This window comes from Trifolium pratense, linkage group LG6 (genome assembly GCF_020283565.1).
Source record: "Trifolium pratense cultivar HEN17-A07 linkage group LG6, ARS_RC_1.1, whole genome shotgun sequence".
NCBI lineage: Eukaryota > Viridiplantae > Streptophyta > Magnoliopsida > Fabales > Fabaceae > Trifolium > Trifolium pratense.
In genome coordinates, this window is record NC_060064.1 from 26,114,730 (window position 1) to 26,129,880 (window position 15,151).

Sequence of the window (15,151 nt, forward strand, 5' to 3'; positions counted from 1 at the left end):
AATTGTGTTTTGCAAAATTGAATTGGATTTTGCAGAAGTATATTAGAATTGCGGTGGAAGAAAAGACGCAAGAATGAACTTGACCATGGTGGGAAATTTGTTCACTTCCCCATGCTAAATGCCACCAGATAAATGCATGTCAAATACTATCGTATTTTGTTTTCGATTTTTTTTTTATAAATAATATTAATATTTATTTAATTATACAGTAATAAATAAATTAATACATATGTAGCGGTGTTATTGGTGTCAAATGCTTCGTTACATTAATAGTATCAACATTATCGATCTCTCTGTGTTTGCGTCATGTCAAGTGCCCATGTCGGAGTCGGAGTCTGTGATTCATAGGTCACAATAATTCATATCAGTACATGGATCTATTTTGAAGCAGCAAGAAGGCCATCATAGCGAGCTTTCAAAAAGGCAAAAATAGGGTCTCTAGGAGGAAGATTTTCCTTCACAGCAGGATGGTTGAGAATTTCTTGACTCCAATTGTAAAGCTTTGGAAACTTTTCATTAGTGAACAATTTCAACCCTGCTATGTCTTGAATCAAAGGGATCCAAAAAGCAATGAAGACAGCAGCAATATCCACAAAGTTAATCTCTTCTCCTCCAAAGAACTTGTCCTTCAGCTCATTCTCAAGTATCTTTAGAGCCTCAGTTGATTCTTCAATATTCTTCTCGCGCTCTTTCTTATCAACTGTGAATACCGATTTAAATGAAGCTGCGACAATCTGATCAATTTACAAATAGGAGCATTTAATTTATCATCACTCATATAAAATAATTGACAAGGTATTGATAATATTGACAAAACTACTTTAATACAATCTTAAAATTTGAAAATCACAGATAACAAAGACTTGGTAGGGAGGACCACAGTTCGACTGTAATTGGGAGGGAGTTGATGTCAGAATTGACCGCCGAACCAGATTAGGCGGTCCAGTGGGCTGGATACTAGTGGTGAAAATAGGAAGAAAAAAAAATAAAAAGAATAAAAAACAAAAAGGATGAAGTTACCTTGTCATCTATGAACTTGGACCAGAAACGAACCATTGCTCTTTGATAAGGATCATTAGGCAAAATTGGATTTTGTTTCCAAATCTCATCAATGTACTCAAGAATCACAAGTGATTCTGATATGGGCTTATCATTGTGAACAAAAACTGGAACCTTTTTATAAACCGGATTATATTTGATAAGTTGATCACTTTTATTGCCCAAATTTTCTTCAACATATTTGTATTCAATTTCCTTCAACTTTAGAGCAATCTGTACCCTGCACACAAATGGGCTTCCTGTAAATCCCAAAAGCTTCACATCAGCCTGATTTGTAGCTATTGCACCACAGCCTTGCAACACTCTCTTGACTTTGGCAACTAATAGATGAATCATGGTTCTAAATTACGGTTCACAGTATAAAGGTTTTACTGCAATATCAAAGTTCGCAGCTTAAATGAAAATGTAATGTTAAATCATCATAAGTGAATGTCTTTGTTTTATAGAGGCAAGAAGAGTAATCTAACTGACAAGTATTCTTAACTTTGCATAAGAACAAAAATAAAGTATAGCGTGAGATGTGAATGTCCACTTTATAGTCGAATAGGATAGGAGTCAAAGGATAAAGTAACGAGGATGGCTTTCTATAACATGAAAGAGTCGTTCAATTAGTGCATGGTGTATAAATAATGAATAATATTATAAAAAAACGAATTTTTGAAATTTTTTCATTAAACTAAAAATTATTTGATATGTTATCGAGCCCCTTCAAGATTAACAGTATTGAATAAATCAATAAACCGTTAGTTAATCATACATATAGGAGAAATTAGTTATGATTTGTAAGTTTTTTTTTTTTGACAATATAATTCGGTATGGTATGGTTATATGTTGCCACATTAGATTTTTCTCTTTGTTGCAAACAAATTTCTTATTAAATAACATTCTTTTCTTCGGTCAATGTCCAGAGTTGATTGGCGGATCGGCACAAACCGTTCCACATCCGACTGAGACATATCGTCGGTCCCGATCTGCTTCCCTCCCGACAATTTCAAGCACTATTTGACTCTCTTTTCAAAGGCATTATAATAATTTAGAATGGAATTAAAGAGATTAGGTCTTGAGACTTTGCAATATTTATGTTTGTCGGTCAAAAAATTTAAAATATAAATCCAACATGTAATCTATCATATATTTATTTTTTAGACTTAATTAATTCACTGCTCTCTTTTAGTTAGCAAGGTTTTAAATTGCATTCACCATCATAGTTATGATCTTGCAAAAATTTTGTGATTTCAACTATTAGGAATCTACATCACATATTGCAGTCCTTTGCAGTGTAAATTATTAATTCTAACAACACACAACATCTTATTAAATTCTTTAAACTATCATATATGTACAATAACTAAAAATTTGAAATAAATTTGAAATTTCAAACTAAAAAAGAGTTAAAAGTACTCTTGAATATTGATTTTTATTCATCTCACTCGAAGAAAACTGAATTTTTTATATATTTTGTTTTGTGCACTTTAATGCTTAAGGAAAAGGACTCTGATAATTCAACATTCGATTGATAAAAAATTGTTTCAATAGATCATCTGATAGTTTATGTGTATTTTGTCACGGTCTTGATGGTATTTTGGATACATCTTATTGCTTACGTAATCCCTTACATCATTTCTTGGTAGAAAAGGCATTACTTTTTTTGCATATCCTTGACTAATGGAACGTTTACTTCTGTCCCAAGTAAATATAAGCACTTCTTTAAAATATAAATATTTTAATTAAGCTACATTAAAATGGATAAATTAAAAAGTTTAACTTGGATACACTAACCATTCATATGAAATGATTTAATAAATACTTATGATTAAAGTCAAATATTTTTAATAATTTGGTGATTATGATTATTTGACAGTATAAAATATTTATATATCGACAATGTGTATATGAATTAAATCCTAAATTAAATACGTTTTAATATATTTGAAAATTGCAAAAACTACTTATAATAAAGAACAATAATTAATCGTTAGTTGGTTCAGTGATGATTGACGTTAACCTTTGTAGGGGATCATGACTCGATTCCCTGCCAATGCGATTGGGAAACGACTGAAATCACTTGATGTCGAAAGTCGGAACTAATCCACGAACCAAATTAAACTGGTGACGAAAGCAAAAAAAAAAATACAATTAATAATAATAATAGTAATAATAATAATAATAATGATAATAATGTAATATTACATATATTTGGTCAAATGCAATTAATATAATACACGGGCCACTTTACATTTATTTCAACTCTTGAATATTGAATTCCGTTTTGTTGAATTAAAATCCTCGCTCTATATATAGAAGTAGTTATTAGGATTGAATCAATAAGAAGCCAAAAACATTTGGTTGAGTAAATTAAGAATTGAAGAGCTAATTAAGATGGCATCAAATCAGGAAGAGGTGAAGCTTTTTGGAATAGTGGGAAGTCCATTTGTAACAAGGGTGGAGATTGCTCTAAATTTGAAGGGAGTTCAATACAAATACGAGGAAGAAAAGTTGGGAGAGTTGAGTGATGCAGTAATCAAATACAACCCTGTTTACAAGAAAGTTCCTGTACTAGTTCATAATGACAAACCCATATCTGAGTCACTAGTGATTCTTGAGTATATTGATGAGACTTGGAAACAAAATCCAATCTTGCCTTCTGATCCTTACAAAAGAGCCTTGGCTCGTTTCTGGTCCAAGTTCATAGATGATAAGGTAATTACTCCCCTCTTCTATTTTTCTAGTTGTTAATTAGCATGTTAATTCTCATCTTTATTTGGTATCTAATTATTTTTACAAAATCAACTGATAATTGGTGAACATCTCTTTAAAGAAACTTGTTAGATCCTATATGTAATCTATGCGGGAGTTGATTTTTTTCCAATACACTTCCTCTAACACATAATTATCTAGCTTGATGTGTGAATATAAGCGGTAGTAATTGGTCTAATCTATATGCTCTGATACTACATTAGATTTTCATATAAGTCCAATTAATCCTTACACAACCGGTTTTGTAATAGTCATGATCTAGGTCACATATAAAAACATGATATGGAATCAGAGTCTATAGCTTCCGGGTTCTGTGGCAAAGCCATAAAATTTATAAAGTTTAAGCAAAATCTTAATTTTGAACAAAAATCTCAGTTTTGGACCAAAATTAAATATCAGTTTCCCTATAAATTAATCTCTAAAATCTTAGTTTTGCCTTAAACAAACCTCTAAAAAACCCAATTTTTTTACCCGAGTCTAGGCAAGTGTCTGAACCGAATAGACTGTAGATCTGCCATTGTCCGGCCACACACATCATTTATACATTCACCAAGTTCAATAGTACCTTGCATGAGAAGATTTTATAAAGAGTTACATTTCTTACCTTAAAAGTCCATAATGTAATTTGACTCAAAATAAGCAATTACTTATTCTTATCTTAATTTGTTCCCACACTAGTGTTTGAATGCTGCAAGGAAAGTTGCTTTTTCTCTTGATGAGAAAGAACGTGATGAGGGTTTTAAGGAATTGGAAGTGGCTTTTCAATTTCTTGAGGATGAGCTCAAGGACAAATTCTTTGGTGGAGAAGATATTGGCCTTGTTGACATTACAGGTGTCTTCATAGCTTTTTGGGTCCCTATTATACAAGAAGCAATAGGATTGAAGTTGTTCACGATTGGGAAATTCCCAAACCTTTACAAATGGAGTCAAGATTTCAACAATCACCAAATTGTCAAAGAAACATTACCTAACAGAGAAACACAATTGGCCTATTTCAAAGCTCGTTATGAAAGTCTTTTTGCTTCAAAATAGATTAAATTAAATGATACATATATTGGAGACTTGTATGAACTACTACTTGGTTGTCATTTTAGTTGTTTTAATTTGTTTATTTGACTTGTCATGTCAAATTATATGTGTGTGTAACCTAGGATTTTCCTTGCTAGGATTTTGTCCTCATTTACACTATTTTGATTAATAAAGAAAATCCTTATTCCCGTGAAAATAAAATATAATTGTTTCATAAAAATGAAATTCTATATGTCTCTTAATTTCATTATCTCTTTTTTTTTTGACACAAATTTCATTATCTCTTTTAATTTGTTTATTATTTTTTATTGATGAGAGAAATTTAAAAGAGAAATTTAGAGCGTCCGGAAAGGAGATAATCCAAGTCAGTGTTCAAGTTTTTTTTTTTTAATATTGGAGGCAATAAATTTAAACTTTAGACCTTATACATATTACATAAATTTTTTCAATTAGACTAAATCTAAAGCTCCACGTATTTTCTTTTTATAAAGACCACAAAATAGAAAAATATTTTAAGCCGCCTTTATGAGTATGGATAAGCGCATATGTTGAGGAAGTCTCTTGAAGGGATACATCAACTGTAACCACACCCAAAAACGAAAATGCTAAATAGTGACCCTAGGCACTAGTTAGAGTTATTAAAATTGAAATTTTATGTTGTAATTTGTGCATTTAATACTTTAAAGATGTAAAACTAGGGATGACAACGGGCGCCATGGGTGCGGGTTTGACACTTACCAAACCCACACCCGAAATCATCACCCAAACCCAAACCCAAACCCAAACCCAAATGTTGTTCGGGTGGCAAAACAACACCCACGCCCACACCCATTGGGTTCGGGTTTTTTCCACCCAAACACAAACCCGCAACACATTTGAAAATAATTTACAAATTTAAGAAATTAAATTCCAACATAGACTTTGAATTAAATTAAAACTAAAATTAAGGTCTTCCAAGAAAATTCAAACATAGACTTTCAAGAAATTACAACATAGACTTTCAAGAAATTAAATTACAACTAAAATTAAGGTCTTCCAAGGAAATTGAGGGAGACTATGGGGGGTAATTAGGTAATTATAAAATATTTCGGGTGGGTGTATGAGTTTCGGGTGTGGGTTTGACTGATACCAAACTCACACCCATATTATCGGGTGTCACCCGAACCCAAACCCAAACTCAGTCAAATCGGATTTCGTCCGTTGACTTGGGTTTGAGTTCGGGTGGGTCTCTCGGGTTTGGGTTTTTTTGCCATCCCTATGTAAAACCATCATTAATTTTATTATTTATTTTCATTTTCAATATGCTTAACTAGTGTCTTGGTGACACTGTTTAGCATGACGCTTTATAAAAAGATAGATTTTTTTTATAAAATGTATTTTTATTCTGTCCTTAAATAGTACTCAATCCGTCTTAAATCTTTGGTCCTTTTAACTTTTTAGTTTTGTCCCAAAAGTTGAGTCCTTTTAAGAAACCAAGACACAATTAATGATACCATTTATACCTTTACAAAAGTTAAAACATTCATTAAATAGATTTCTTCTTTCTTAATAAAAGGGTAAAAATGACTTAACATATAAATCTTTGTTATTTCTTAATCCACATGCAAAACTTTAAAATGACCAAAATTTTGGGACGGAAGAAGTATATCTAAATAATTGTTACTGTTTAAGTATTTTTTTTTTGTTAAATAGTATAATTAAAAAAAATGTTACTTTTAAAGCGGATATACGTTAAATTTTCGCGATTCGACCTCCAACTTCTACATATAAAAATACAATATTTCTACTATATTTTTCACTTAAGTCTGTGTCCACGAAAATTCTCTATATTCCTTTTTGTTTTTATGAGAAAATCTATATTTTTTTTGACTAAATGAGAAAATCTTGTTGGAAATTTGAGTATATTTCAAAAGTTTAATTTTGATTAAAAAAATAAATATTTTCTATTATATTTATCGTAATATTTTGATCTAAATTGACTTGGTATTTTTACATGGGATTCCATATTATTTAAGTATCGAAATGTCTCCTAAATTGACGGTGTAAAATAGTTTCAATTATCATTATTATATCTTATTTCTTTCTATGTTCCGTTGTAACATTTGGTAGTCTATCTTGACACACTTTGTGTTGAGGAGGCTGAAAAACAAAATTATTTATATTAGAAATGCCACATGTATACCCATCATAAGTCCAGTCATAAAAAACGACCATGTCAGCATACCACATCAGCAAGACTTAACGGTGGAGAGCCGGAGACTATTTTTTATGATAGAAAATTTTATGAGAACCGTTATTCAAAGAAAAAAAAATTGGGGACTAAAAACAAAACTTTGTATATTTATGAGGATGAATAACATATTTATCTCTAAAATTAAAAGTGGATTTTTAAAAAAAACATTGAAAATTAGTCCATTCTGAGGAGGACTACTTTATATTGCTTTCAACTCTTAACAATAATTGAGTTTAATTGTTATGCACCGTCGGTGTAAATTTTTTTTGCACATACATCCAATAACGCGTTACCACATCATTTAATGAATGTGACACATCATGTGTTTTTAATTACCATACATGATGTGTCGATATATTATTGGACGCATGTGCAAAATAACTTTAGACTGACGGTGCATATAAATTAAATTCAACAATAATTTAATAGACTTTTCTAGTCTACTTTCTGTTTTGTGGAATAAAATTCGTGGCTCTAATTGTAAGAAAGAAAAATCCTAGCACTATACATAGAAGTAAGATATTTGGAATATTGAATCAATCCATGAGCCAAAAATAGTTGTTTGAGTAAATTAGGAATTGAAGAGATAACTAAAATGGCATCAAACCACGAAGAGGTGAAGCTTTATGGAATAGTGGGAAGTCCATTTGTAACAAGGGTGGAGATTGCTCTAAATTTGAAGGGAGTTGAATACAAATTTGTGGAAGAAAAGTGGAAGGATTTTAGTGATACACTAATCAAATATAACCCTGTTTATAAGAAAGTTCCCGTATTAGTTCATAATGAGAAACCCATATCTGAGTCACTAGTGATTCTTGAGTATATTGATGAGACTTGGACACCAAATTCAATCTTGCCTTCTGATCCTTACAAAAGAGCTTTGGCTCGTTTTTGGGCGAAGTACATAGATGAGGTAATTACTCCCATCTTCTATTTTTCTTTTTGTTACTCATTTTTACAAAAACTGATTTAGGTTCCGTTTGAGAAGACACATAAATTAACTTATAATCTCGTTTGACTAAAAAAAATTTGTTTAGTAACAGTTTTTCAAATAGAGTTTATAGCTTATTTTACTAGCTTATGACTTATTTTTAAAATATTATTTCAAGTAGCTTATGAGCTTATCATTTTTCTTCCAATTTTACCCCTTTCATCTTACTTGAAAAAAAATTAAGTATTAATTTTACATATTTTTTTATATCATTTCATACTCATAAGCTAGTTCACCACTAATTTTACCAAACACTACAAATTCAATCAGCCAGTTTATTCGCTATAAGCTAAAAACTAGTTCATAAGTTATTCACTATAAGTTCATCCGCTATAAACTAACTTATCAGATATCCCCTATTTTTTTACCAAACAAAACCTTATAAGATGAAATATGCAATTCTTTAGAAACTCTTGTCAGGTGCTACTTGCAATCTATATGAAACTTAAGTTCTAATACTATTGAACTTGATGCGTCAATATAGTAGTTATTGTTTGATCGATAAACAATGATATCATGTTAGATCCTTATATTATATTGGATCTAACGCATTCTCACAAAACTGATCTTATCATAATTGTAATATATGCCTTATATAAAATTTAATATGGTATTAGAGTTTATCATTCCGAGTCATTTACTATTTATATCCACACACCAAATTGTATGTTGTTCTCCGTGACAGGATTTAATGAGAAAAATCAGTTTTTATTTAAACTAAAGACAGAACCTAATTGAATACCAAAAAAAAAGACAGAACCTAATTAAAAGAGTTTATAACGAGTGATGTACCCATTTTACAAGCCTGTTTTGCAAATATATACTCTCTCCGTCCCAAAATATAAGCAAAAATGAGTCAAATAAATTTGATGTATTTGATTCATAATTTGGACTAAATACATTTTTTTTTGTTAACCAACTTTTGCTCATATTTTAGAACGGATGGAGTATAGACTACTTGATAAAAAAAAAAAACCTAATGATCTACTTTATTATGTTACCAGAGTGTTAGTGCCGTACAAAAAGTTGCTTTTACTCTTGATGAGAAAGAGCGTGAAAAATATATCGAGGAAATGCAAGCTTCTTTTCAAATTCTTGAGAATGAACTTAAGGACAAATTTTTTGGTGGAGAAGAGATTGGCCTTGTAGACATTACAGCTGCATTCATAGCTTCTTGGGTCCCTATGATAGAAGAAGTAATAGGATTGAAGTTGCTCACTAGTGATAAATTTCCAAAGCTTTACAAATGGAGCCAAGACTTCATTAATCACCAAGTTGTCAAAGAAAAGTTACCTAATAGAGAAACACAAGTGACCAAGTTCAAAGCTCTTCATGAAAGTCTTGTTGCTTCAAAATAGATTATGTTTAGGGGATATACTATAGGATTATTAAGATAAGAAAATAATGTTTTAAACTAAAAGTGTATTTTAAGTATATTTTTATTAGTACTTACTAAGTAGTTTTATTGTGTAGTTGGAGTGGTTATTTTATTATGAGTATGCACATGCTAATTATATAAGATTGTATTGCATTGAAATCAATAAAAAATATAATCAAGTTTCTCTCTTTTATTTTCTCGCCCTTGTCAAATATCTCAATCAAATAGCAATATTTCTTGTAGTGAATCGGTAGCTTCAATCTTTGAAATACAATGCGGCCAATAGTTCTTTAATTTTGAGTCAATCTTAATTAGGCATGACATCAGGGCAGGGGTGAATTTGGTCTTCCAAAAACTCAAACTCATAAAGTTTCGGTTTCCCCACAATCATCCCAATTAAGTTATAATAAAAATACAACCCCAAACTCATACCCAATGGAGATCGGATATAGTCGACGGTATTCGGATATCACCGTTACGCCTTTTGTGACATGAGTTTTGATTGTATTTTAGTATTTTTTTATTAAAAAAAATTAAAAACCCAAAATTATTTTGTTTCAACAATATTTTCTTAAATAAAGAAAATAAATAGTAAAAGGTTTATTTTTTACTCAAATTAAATATTAAACATAAGTGTGTTTGGATGAGGGATTCTAGAAATTCAAAGAATTTTAAATACTAGGCAATTCAATTGATTCAATTGAATTCCCTTGATTTTCAAATTCCAGTGTTTGGATAAAGTGTTGAAATTCCATCAATTGTAAAATTCTTTGTTTGAATAATGTAATTGAATTTCCTTCATTTAATTTTATTTATTTTAATAAAATCGACCCTAAACCCAAAAATTGGCCGAAAAACCGAAAAAATCCGCGGAAACACATAAAATCGGTCAAAAACCATAAATCGGCTGAAAAACTTAAAATTGTCCAAAAGCCCTAAAATCGACTATAAACTCTAAAATCGGCTGAAAACCCAAAAAATTAATCGAAAACCCAAAAATCGACCCTAATCCCAAAAAATCGGCCGAAAAACCTAAAATCGGCAAAAAAATCAAAAAATCGACTATACACCCTAAAATAATACGAAAAACAAAAAATCGATCGAAAACGCCAAAAATCGACTATAAACCCTAATATCGGCCGAAAAATGGGTTTATAGTCGATTTTAGTTTTTTCGGCCGATTTTGGGGTTTATAGCCGATTTCAGGATTTTGGGTCGATTTTAGGTTTTCGGCCGAGTTTTTTGGGTTTAGGGAAAATTTTAGATTCTTCGGCCAATTTTTTAGATGTTGGCCGATTTTGGGTTTTCGGTTGTTTTTTTATTTTTCGGCCGATTTTTGTGTTTATAGTCGATTTTTGGAATGTTGGCCGATTTTAGGTTTTTCTGCCAATTTTTCGGGTTGCCGGCCGATTTTAGGGTTTATAGTCGATTTTTGGAATTTTGGCCAATTTTATGTTTTTCTGCCAATTTTTTTGGTTTTCGGCTGATTTTAGGGTTTATAGTCAATTTTTGGGCTTTTGGCCGATTTTATGTTTTTTCTGCCGATTTTTCGGATTTTCGGCCGATTTAGCATTTATCGTCGATTTTAGGTTTTTCGGCTAATTTTAGGTTTTACGATAAATTAATAATTTTTAAAAGTTTACAAAGAAGAAGGAATTTCAAATTCTTTGATTTTAGGTGTCATTTTAAAATTCTCTAAATTTAACTTGAACAAAATACTTCTTAAATTTCCATTATTTTTAAAATTCTTCAAATTTTCATCAAAACAATGGAATTCACCTCAAATCATTTGAATTCCCTCAAAACATTACTTTACCTCAAAAAATTCCTTCATCCAAACATACTCAATATAAGCGGTTTCTAACTTAAAATACGTAAAATATAATTTTAATATAAGCGGAGCGGGTTCGAGTGGGTATCAATGTCTCTATTACCCACCACAATCCCGTCTTTTGAAATCGGGGAAAATTCAAAATCCAAACCTAATTAACTCAGATTTTTTTTCGTCAAAGTCGATAGCATTTGGGCAAATATCCGTGGATATGAGTTTTATTGCAATGTGTAGTCTTAATCGATAAACTACTCCCTTATCCAATACTCCTAATAAAGAATATTTTTGTAAAAATTTAATTATTGTATCTTAAATTTTGAAAAAGGTCTTATGAATAGGACATCAAAATTTTAGTAATGAATTCTAGGACAGAGTGTAATCTGTAATCGTTTACCTTTGTCGGTTTTACTAGTTGTGGAAATTTCGAAATTCTCTACTACGTAATCTCTTACGTCATTATTTTGACATTCATGTACCAAAAGAAAATCCTGGCTTTAATCCTGGCTCCATATAAGTAGATATTAGGACTTAGGAGTGAATCAATAAGCCAAAAACAGTTATTTGAGTAAAGATTTGAAACTCTAATTAAGATGGCATCAAATCAGGAAGAAGAGGTGAAGCTTTTTGGAATAGTGGGAAGTCCATTTGTTGTAAGGGTGGAGATAGCTCTAAATTTGAAGGGAGTTCAATACAAATTTGTGGAAGAAAAGAAGGGAGAGTTTAGTGATGCACTAATCAAATATAATCCAGTTTATAAGAAAGTTCCTGTATTAGTTCATAATGACAAACCCATATCTGAGTCACTTGTGATCCTTGAATATATTGATGAGACTTGAAAACAAAATCCAATTTTGCCTTCTGATCCTTACAAAAGAGCCTTGGCTCGTTTCTGGTCCAAGTTCATAGATGATAAGTGATGACGGATCGTCACACTCTCTAATCCATGCCTATTTTAGCAATATTAAATGCTTTTTAGTAGGTTTTAAGCAATAAATATAAGAGAAATCTAATCATAAGCTTGATTACTTGTTTTGCAAGAAAACAGGAAAAATTGCAGGAAATTGCTGATTTTCACTACGCTGGGGGCGTAGCCCATCACGCGCCGCGTGATGGAGATCACAGGGAGCCAAGTTTTCACTTTGATCACGCGTGGCGTGATACCTGACCACGCGCGGCGTGAAGCTTTGTTCAGGAATTGGATTGCTCTCTGACTTGATCACGCGCGGCGTAACACTTGACCACGCGCGGCGTAAAGAGAAGAGGAACAACTACGCCGGGGGCGTGGAGCTATCACGCGCGGCGTGAATATGGCAGAGCTGAAGATCAGAGACCTCAGATTGGATCACGCGCCGCGTGATACCATTACACGCGCGGCGTCGTTGAAGAAATTGCAACCACGCGCGGTGTGATAGATCTGACGCGCGGCGTGGTTGCGATCATTATATAAGGATTCTGCATTTTTCTGTTAAAGGGGGAAAAATTCTGCAATATTCATCTATTCTCTGATTTTGGAAGCATCAAGATCCAGATCAAGGACTCCATAGGATAGCTCCGAGCACCTCAATAGCATGGATTCTCAAGCCATGACGTTGAAGCGAGGACGCGAACGAAGCAACATGAGGAGCTAAGCTTCTTTTGGAGGTAGGATCTAGGATAATCTAGGATGTAGATGAATCATTTGTAATCTGCTTAATTGTAAGGATTTACTCTGCAACAGTGTTTACTTAATGCAATTCGTCTCTTAATGCTTTATAATCCTTCATTAGTGTTGTAATGATTTCGAGTTAAGTCACATGCGAGAGTATTGATTTAATTTCTGAACTGAATTGCATTGAGCACTCGAGTGTTTCCGGTCGAGAGATTGAGACATAGAGTGTAGCGAACGATCGACGCGCTTTCATATCATTCGTTGTAGGTAGCTTCCGCCCGAGAGATCGGGGGAGTATCGACAACGAATAGAGTGGATTTTGACAAGAGATTGCGATTCACTAATTTGTTGATCCAGTTGTGAACACTTGAGTAGATTCCTATGATATAGTAGATTGCATGTGGTTTAGCTATAGACTAGGTGATTCCGATGATTCTACCTCGCTTTTCCATTATATCAAAGCACGTTTTCTAACAATTCATCACTCAACATACCCCCAATTTATGTGTATTTCTTGCATAATGTTTATGAACACTATTAGACTAGTTTAATCACACAATCCCTGTGGATCGATATTTTTATTACTACGTGGTAATTCGTTCACTTGCGAAAATTATCCATCAATAAGGTAATTACTCCCCTCTTCTATTTTTCTAGTTTTTAATTAGTATGATAACTCTCATCTTTATTGGGTAACTAATTCATCTTTACAAAATTGACTCAAAATGATAGATACATTTTTTTAAAAACATTTTGGCTCTGTTTGGGAAGACACATAAGTTAACTTACAAGCTTATTTGGCTAAAAAAACCTGTTCGATAACTGTTTTTTTAAAAAAATTATAACTTAAGAGTTCATTTTTAATATTCATACAAGGTTCTCAAATAGTTGGAGTCGACCCTGCTTATATGTAATATATGTTTCAGTTAAGTTTTTTTTTTTTTGCTTTGGTAAACTCCATCACAATCATAATTACTTGGTATGATGTGTGTGCGTCAATATAAATATTGGGTAGTCTAATAAATAAACAATGATATACTATATTGGCTTTTCATATCGGTCTAATTCATTAGTACAAAATCAATCAATTTTGTACTAGTTATGTGTAGGTCAAATGTAAAACCTAATATCGTATAAAAGTATATTATTTTCGAGTACACTTATACATCAAACTCAAACTCAATAGTGTGTTGCATGAGGAGATGTATTAGAAAAAACTCAATTTCCATTTAAAATAAAAATAGAGTCGATTATTTAATTTGACCCAATATAATAAACTACTTATTCTTACCTTAATTTGTTACACTAGTGTTTGGATGCTGCAAGAAAAGTTGCTTTTTCTCTTGATGAGAAAGAACGTGAGGAGGGTTTTAAGGATTTAGAAGTGGCTTTTCAATTTCTTGAGGATGAGCTTAAGGACAAATTCTTTGGTGGAGAAGAGATTGGACTTGTTGACATTACAGGTGTCTTTCTAGCTTTTTGGGTCCCTATTATACAAGAAGCAATAGGATTGAAGTTGTTCACGATTGAGAAATTCCCAAACCTTTACAAATGGAGTCAAGACTTCATCGATCACCAAATTGTCAAAGAAAAATTACCTAATAGAGAAACACATTTGGCCTTCTTCAAAGCTCGTTATGAAAGTATTGTTGCTTCAAAATAAGATTAAATTAAAAGGATACATTTAATTGGGGAATTAAAGGAGAATTGTATGAACTACTACTACTTGTTTGTCATTAACTTGTTTTTGTTTGAATTTCCATGTCAAATTAGATATATGTAACCTAGGATTTGTCCTTGTTTAAAAAATTCTAGGGTTTTTTTTTTTGGACATTTAAAAAAGTTCTAGTATTTTTGCCTCATTTATACTATTTTATTTCTATATTAACCTTCTAGTTCTTAGAGAAAGGAGGTTCTTCCAATTCAGAATTCGACCGCGAGATAAGTAAAATATAACCAGTAATTGTTCCCACCAAGAATCAAACTCAAATTCTCTTGAATGATCCGTCCTAGTGTGTAGGGGTGGGAAAAAAACCCAAAAACCAAACCAAACCGCCAAACTAAACCGAACCAAACAAAAAAAAATTGAACCATAACTAATGGTTGTAAAACTGAACCGAAACAGTTCGGTTCATGATTATCAGTTTGGTTCGGTTCGGTTTGATTTAATGGTTCAGTTATTTTTAGTGAAAAATTAGTTATGGTTTGGTTCAAAACCATAAAAC

At 31.8% G+C, this 15,151-nt stretch overlaps 2 protein-coding genes and 1 pseudogene across 2 annotated transcripts; 2 read left to right on the forward strand and 1 right to left on the reverse strand.

Annotated features, from left to right (window-relative positions):
- Positions 1–156: 156 nt before the first annotated feature.
- LOC123888457 (probable glutathione S-transferase) lies at positions 157–1,485 on the reverse strand. The gene is made up of 2 exons (XM_045937522.1): positions 1,021–1,485; positions 157–734 (listed from the first exon to the last, which is right to left on the reverse strand). The coding sequence occupies exons 1-2, from the start codon at positions 1,393–1,395 to the stop codon at positions 378–380; spliced, it is 732 nt and encodes a 243-aa protein (XP_045793478.1). The 5' UTR covers positions 1,396–1,485; the 3' UTR covers positions 157–377.
- Positions 1,486–3,303: 1,818 nt separating this feature from the next.
- LOC123888461 (probable glutathione S-transferase) lies at positions 3,304–5,041 on the forward strand. The gene is made up of 2 exons (XM_045937527.1): positions 3,304–3,759; positions 4,495–5,041. Exons 1-2 carry the CDS (start codon positions 3,439–3,441, stop codon positions 4,846–4,848), a joined length of 675 nt encoding a protein of 224 aa, XP_045793483.1. The 5' UTR covers positions 3,304–3,438; the 3' UTR covers positions 4,849–5,041.
- Positions 5,042–7,526: 2,485 nt separating this feature from the next.
- On the forward strand, positions 7,527–14,898 carry LOC123888467 (annotated as a pseudogene).
- Positions 14,899–15,151: the final 253 nt, after the last annotated feature.

What these genes read in the sequence shown, in the direction of transcription:
- LOC123888457 (XM_045937522.1), bottom strand. Translation starts at nt 1,395, where the DNA reads ATGATTCATCTATTAGTTGCCAAAGTCAAGAGAGTGTTGCAAGGCTGT. An exon ending in CCAAGTTCATAGATGACAAG is followed by an intron (nt 735 to 1,020) that starts GTAACTTCATCC and finishes TAAATTGATCAG; the next exon opens with ATTGTCGCAGCTTCATTTAA.
- LOC123888461 (XM_045937527.1), top strand. Translation starts at nt 3,439, where the DNA reads ATGGCATCAAATCAGGAAGAGGTGAAGCTTTTTGGAATAGTGGGAAGT. An exon ending in CCAAGTTCATAGATGATAAG is followed by an intron (nt 3,760 to 4,494) that starts GTAATTACTCCC and finishes TTCCCACACTAG; the next exon opens with TGTTTGAATGCTGCAAGGAA.